General features: G+C 36.1%; 1 protein-coding gene across 1 annotated transcript; it reads right to left on the bottom strand.

Annotated features, from left to right (window-relative positions):
- Positions 1–5,054: 5,054 nt before the first annotated feature.
- Positions 5,055–6,703, bottom strand: tj (Maf family bZIP transcription factor traffic jam). Its single transcript, XM_017617444.1, has one exon. It carries the CDS (start codon positions 6,701–6,703, stop codon positions 5,393–5,395), a length of 1,311 nt encoding a protein of 436 aa, XP_017472933.1. The 3' UTR covers positions 5,055–5,392.
- Positions 6,704–7,010: the final 307 nt, after the last annotated feature.

Raw genomic sequence — 7,010 nt, 5'->3', positions numbered from 1 at the left:
CTTAATCGATTTCTCTTTTCATTCTGATCATTTATGTATACATTTGTCTATATCTATCTCGATTCGTTTTGCCTGTTACAAACAACCGTTATGTGAACAAAGTTATAATACCCTTGTGCACAAGTGCGCTCGGGTATAAAAATAGGCAATCGTCCATCTCATTCGAAAAGCAGAAACCAGATTTCGAGGAAAATGAACATTAAAAAAATTTTTTTTTTATTTTTTTATTACTTTTGCAAGTTGAGCGCATCTTGTGTTTATAGAACTTTATATTAAACAAGTAATTTCAAATTACGGGAAGACCCTTGAGGTACCATCTTTCCGATAAAAAAAAGAATTATTGAAATCGGTTCACGTGGTCCAAAGTTATGCGTTAGCATACTATTCCGACGAATTGATAACCTACCCCTTTTTCGAAGTCGGTTACAAATGTTAAAGTTTTTTGCTAATTTTATGTAAATAAATTCAATTTATGAAACTTCAAAAAGTTTATTTATTTATTACATACTGTACATAAAACTTGCATAAATGTACTTTAATGATCATTTTATCTGAAGCGAATTTTCAGAAGTATAAACCCCTCCCAAAATATATTCCTGGGTGCGCCCCTGATAGCGACCACTTCTGATTTATGAGCATGAAGGCAAAAAACTTTTGCTGGACTCTCTGTTACAAATCTCTCTCAGATGTAAAAGCAATAGGATGGCAATTACAAGTTTCCGACGCACATACTATGTTATGTAATGTGTCGCAACTATGGGTCTTTTTTCATATTTTCACCGATACCTCAGAAACTAGGTCCAACCCAGAGAAACCATTAAGATATTCGAAATTAGGATAAAATTCTAGGTTAGAAAAGTTTTATTTCATTCTTAGTGATTTTTTTTCGAGTAGTGTAATTATTATCATTGAGCGACAAGTTCAAAATCATAAAGTAATCATTATTTTTGATCGAAAAAATTAATTATTAATTATAAATTATTAGTTTTAATTTTTATTGGTTAAATTCAAAATATATTAATTTATGAAACCTGCAACAGAATACATAAAGAAAAGTCTGTTTGTCCAGTAGAGAGTTTTTGCGGCGCTTAGAACATGTTAATTTTTTAATAAAAATTAAAAAAATAATGATTATTTTCCAGCCTACTATTTACAAGCTCTTGGTCGCATCATAAGTACACTCGTATAACTTGTTACATATTATACACGTAGCTATTAACTAAACACAACATTTATTTTTTATTGTCATGAATAATAAACGAATTTATCAAAGACTCTTAATACAAGTACTCATAAGAAGGGACCGTAACAGTTCTAAGTTATACAGTAAAAACGTTTTTTTTAGATATTAGGCTTAAATTTGTATTTTACGTTTAAAAAATAATACTTTCGTCATGAGTTTTATTTTTCGTTTACAAAATAAATTTCATCTATCTGATGAGTTTTATTTTTCGTTCAAGAAATTAAACTTACTTGGTAATTTTTATTTTTCGTTCAAAATTTAAAAGCTCAAATTTATTTGTATAACGAAAAATGTATTACATTAGAGTTCTTGGCTTTTCTCTCATATGATAATCTTAAGTACTATACTTGAATATAATATATAATTAAAACATGAACACGAATTCTTTTCTGTTGCAACTGAGGACATCTTATACACAAAGACTTTTCGTCCGATTTAAAAAACTTTTAACATGGTGCTTAAGGAAGTCGAGATCGGTGAAGTAATTTTTGAGATAAATATATATGATATAAGTGGGCGGTGCCACACCCATTTTCCATCGTATATATAAATTTTTAGTAAATATTGATGAATTCCTTGGCCCCACTGCTCAAAAAATCTGAACGTCCGGAACATACACATTTATAAATTCAAAGACATATTTCTACTGAAATTACTTAACTTCGTTGATTTTTATCCTATGTCATTGAGTCAGGTCGGCCGCTGCGGTGTAGTGGTAAGCAGTGCGCGCTCCCACTCCGCAACCCCTGGGTTCAAGCCCTGGTCAAAGCAACATCGCAAAAAATATAGAAAAAAGTTTTTTTCTTAAAAGCGGTCGCCCCTCGGCAAGCCAATGGCAAACCTCCGAGTGTATTTCTGCCATGAAAAACAGCTTCTCATAAAAATACAATCGCCGTTCGGAGTCGGCGTAAAACTGTAGGTCCATCCGGTTTGTGTGACAACATCAAGGCGCACGCCACAAATCGGAGGAGGAGAAGTCAGCCAAACACTAACATATGTGTAAGCGCCAATCTATTATTATTATCATTGAGTCAGGTATCACTTTGTTTGAAAATAAATTTTCTTTTAGATACTACATATTTGGCCACATTTATAGAAATTTTTTAAATTAGCGATGGCCAAAGTTGAAAAAATAAGATGAAAACTCCCAACATGTTTGACAATATATTTTTATACATAATTTTAAAGGTCTTTAAATCTTCTTTTGTCACTTTTTTTAAATCGGATGAAAAATAATCAAGCTGTTAATAGATAAGCGGGTTAAGTACGGAAATAACGGTGTTTCAGTCAAAAAAATTTTGGGTTCAGGAACTATACTAAATCTATTTTCATATTGTACTCGACCCCACATACAATATACACTAAGTTTTCTTTCGGGTTGATTTCGTGATTTTTTTTTTCATAGCGCCGTGTTATTATCGTAGTTAGCAACCCACAAAACCCCAGGTTTGTAATTTTTGTTGAGATTAAGTGATGTTTTTAATATACAGTCCGCCATATTGGATTCGCCATTTTGAACTTTTTAAATCTGGCATCAAATTTGTAATTAGCGACCCGAAAACCCTACAAGTAAGCAGTTTCAACTTGGTCTGAATTTACTTTGATTTTGGGCCAGCTTTTTTGCTATATGGAACCACTGTTAGGCATGAGAACCGCATTTGAAAGGCTAGGTGTGCTAAGTGGTAAGTCCGACCCCGTTCGGAGAAAAGTGGCTGCTGCAGCTGTCGGTTCCCCGGCCAATAAACACAGAAGAAACGGAGGAAGTCAATATGGACGTCCGCAACCCGTAGAAAAAGGGCCGATAGGGGAATTTACGACCCCAGCGCAAGTAAATAAAGACAGCGAGTGGATCGAGGTCAAAAAGAAGGAAAAAAGGCCCAAACCGAATAATATTACCAACACAGGAAAACTGAGGCCAGACACAATCATCATAGAGAAAGAAGAGGAAAGTTCGTATGTCGACATCCTAAAAAAGGTTACTGTAGGATGGTTTTGGTCATGAAAAAGTTATCCCAAGAAAAATTTAGAATTATAAATAATATTTGACTAAAATAATAATTGCATAATAGGAATTCAAAGAAAAAATTGGACGGAAAAGGCCTTTTAGTTAAAATTTTATCCACGAACATCTTGCGTGTTATTTTATTCTTTGACACTTACCTTCTTTAAAAAAAAAAACTTTGTACCTATGCACTTGTACTTGCCAAATCTATAGTTTAAGGGTTTTTGGTATTAAATTAATTTTACAATTGAAAAGAAAAAAATTTGCTTTGGTAAATGAGATATTTAATATATGTATATTCATTAGACCGTACCCCTGAGTCCAAAGCGGTGGTGGCAACCGGTCTGTCCTCGGACAAAGGTCTTTCAAGCTTTGTACACATTTAGTATAGAAATCTTCAAAGAGCTTTGCCCGCGAGAAACCTGATGCCCAAAACATGTGTACAATACTTTTGCAAAGCAATTTCGAAAAAAAATTTTGTTTTGTTGTTTGAACCAAGGGGTCGCATTTTCAAATTTTTCATCCTTTTCGGCATTTACAGTCGGATCTTAAAGCGGGGTATATATGTAGATGTTTTTGCCTCGAGGAGGCAATTTTTTTGTTCCAAATTTAATCGAGAAATTGCAATATGTGGCAAATACTCTAACGTTAATATGGCTTTCAAAGGCAGTTTTAAGGGCGATTATTGGAGCCAAAAGTTGCTTTCAACTAAAAGTTGCCTAAAAAATCGCGCCATGTAAACACCGTACAAAGGGGTATAATAAAAGCAATCCGCTTAAGAAATTACAAACATATGTACATTATAAACATATGCATGCATTCAAAAGTATATATTTATTTTGAGTATTAAATGTGAGGCCGCGATACCTCTATGTATAAGATGTCCTCTGTACCAACATAAAAGTATTCGTATTCAAGTATTCTTAATTAGATATGATATTCAAGTATAGTACTTAAGATTATCATGTGAGAGAAAAGCCAAGAACTCTAATGTAATCCATTTTTCTTTATACAAATAAATTTCAGGGCTTGGGTTTTATTTTGTGGAAGAAATATAAAACTCACAAAATAACTTTTAATTTTTGAACGAAAAATATAAATCACCAGGTAATTTTTATTTCTCGAACGAAAAATAAAACTCATCAGATAACAATTAATCTGTGAACGTAAAATAAAAATTATTAAATAAAGGTTTATGCTTATCAACGTAGATTGTTGAACAACGATAAATTTTATATAACACATTATATGTTTTTGACGTTTCCTTCACAATAGTTTTTAAGATACAATTTTGAATCAAGAACAGTTTTGGTCATTTGGTCCCTGCTCATAAGTACTAACGTATAAAATACTCATCTGTGGTGTCAGGTATATAAATGATAACTCCATTTTATTTGTTAGATAAGTGCTATTGCATTGTAATTGAAATATTAGGAACTTCGGGGAATATAAGATTGGCACTTTATAACCAGGTGTTAGAATGTTGTAGGAAGCTACTGCAAGAATAATTTTTGACTTCTAAACACACATTTATTTAAACCACAATAAAACCACAAATATTAAAATCGAAGTTCTCATTTAAACCTGATCATATACACCTGAAACCACAATTATGTATACCTAAGTACAAGCTAAAATCTATGTAACAAATATTTCCTGCTTAAATTGAGCCAAAAAACATTCTTGCTCAGTGAACAGAGGAACTGATCCGATTAAAATATATTTAGTTTTAGTGGTTTCAAATATTTTATATCTGAAATTTCTTTACGGAATGCAATAATGCGTCCATACACAACTTACGTATATACTTATAATCTTTCTGGGATATGCTTATTGTTATTAGGTGCCGTCGAAGCGCTGAGAGATTGTGTCAAAAATACATAATTTTAGTCTCTACTTTTATACACCAATAATTTAAATTTTTTGTCGTTTTTTTTCACAGTACAGTTCTAATATTTGTTGTTCACCATTGAAGGCTTATATTTAATTAAGTCTTTTTTTTGACATCGCACTTAGATTGTCACCGGCGTTGCTGGCTGCTGGTGCATATGTTGATGATAGCGCGCCGGCCACTGATGCACGTGCAGATGTGGCGGATGATGTGTGGATGCCGCTGCAGCCTGTTGTCCTCCGATAGTTGGTTGACGTCAAAGGTAGAACTCTGGCGAATTTTGGCTATCAGTGTTCAAATGCGATTGCCCTACGGTGATCACTCCAGAGTTACCGCATTCCGCGGTGGCATTAGATATCGCGGCAATTACACTGCTCCCACTACCGCCTGATCGTATTTGCAAACGTTGTTTCAGCTGATCGCGCTCTTGGCATACACGTGAAAACTCTAATTTTAGACGATGCAGATCCTGATTCAACTGCCGGTTAGTTTTCTCCAGCTCATGTCGTTGTTGCAAACGTTTTGAGCGGCAGTTCTGGGCGTAACCACGGTTTTTAAGCGTGCGTCTCTTTGCCTTCAGCCGCACAACTTCTTCGCGGGGACACCCATGTAGCCGTTTGTTCAGTTCCCGTACGGTGAGTGTGGTTAGAAGCTCATCGTTAATACAGTCTTCAAGACCTAAATTACTAGACGTGCTATATTGCCGTGAACATGTGCGCGGCGAATTAGTGGATGACCGTGTAGAGCTCACAGACATTGGCCTATTGATATGAACCACTGGTGCGCTTGGTGGCGCTTGACTGCCATTACCACTACTTCCAAAGCCTGCTGTGCCGCTGGTCATGCTGCTATGGTAGGATGTGTGCATATTTATGGGTGCTAAGTGTTCGAGCGTTTGAAAATGATGGTGATGAGCATGAAGTTGTGATTGCGCCACCGAATGTCCGTGATGATGATTGGCGGCAACTACAGCAGCAGAGGCATGCATATATTCGCGTTGACGTTCCCACTCCTCTTCCTGCGTGGGACAAGCGAGAGGTCGCAGGTCAAGCGGTTGTGGATCCGAGCGCATGGAGTTTGGTAGCCACATCATTTCTTGGGTAAGACCAGTGCTAGCAGTGGGTGGGCGATGGGTTGGGTACGGAACACTTGTAATCGTGGCATAGGTATGGCCACATGTGCTTCCGGTAGGTGAACTAACGACTGGCGGGGTTTCGGGTGGAGTGGAGGGAACTCCCCCGGGCACGGATGTATTCACAAGAATTGCCTGTCCAGCCATAGGACCATGTGTACAGATTTCCGGTGGTGGTGACAAAGGCTGTAGACGACGCTCATCCATGTGCCAACTCTGATGAAAGGCGCGCATCTTGATGGCAGGATGGTCAGCGGGTTCCTGTTCATCTGGAGTAATCGAGGTCGTTGTCCAAGCGATTTTCGCCCCCGCCGCCGGACTGTGGTCTTCACGTTTCACTCCTATAGTTGAAACAGTAGCAGAACCATCCTCAAGATGATCAAGCACAAATTCCTGCACGTACTGCTCAGCGAGGTTAGGATCTTCCATTCTCATTTAGAGGCAATGGGTTTTTACACTTTCTGTTAGAAGAGGATATGTTTTTAAAGCAAACACACTTTAAGATTTTGAGTAAATTAATATAATAAATATTTATAGAGATTATGTATGCACAGCTTTGATTTTACTACGTTAATAGATATAGTTATCGATTTCGAGTTTTTTAAATAATTAGCTTTTTTACATTCATTATTTTTAAACACTGTCTACTCATTATTTTAACGGTTTAAACAATTAGCACTGTTTCGAATACAAAGCATTCTTTGCGAGCCGACAGCTTACGAGATCGAGTCCGTTCGAGATT

The sequence above is a fragment of the Rhagoletis zephyria genome, unplaced genomic scaffold (genome assembly GCF_001687245.7).
Source record: "Rhagoletis zephyria isolate East Lansing unplaced genomic scaffold, Rhagoletis_zephyria_1.1 Rzeph_scaffold_01409, whole genome shotgun sequence".
Lineage (NCBI taxonomy): Eukaryota > Metazoa > Arthropoda > Insecta > Diptera > Tephritidae > Rhagoletis > Rhagoletis zephyria.
Note: the sequence above shows the minus strand (reverse complement) of the source record. Positions and strands in the feature narration are given on the sequence as shown.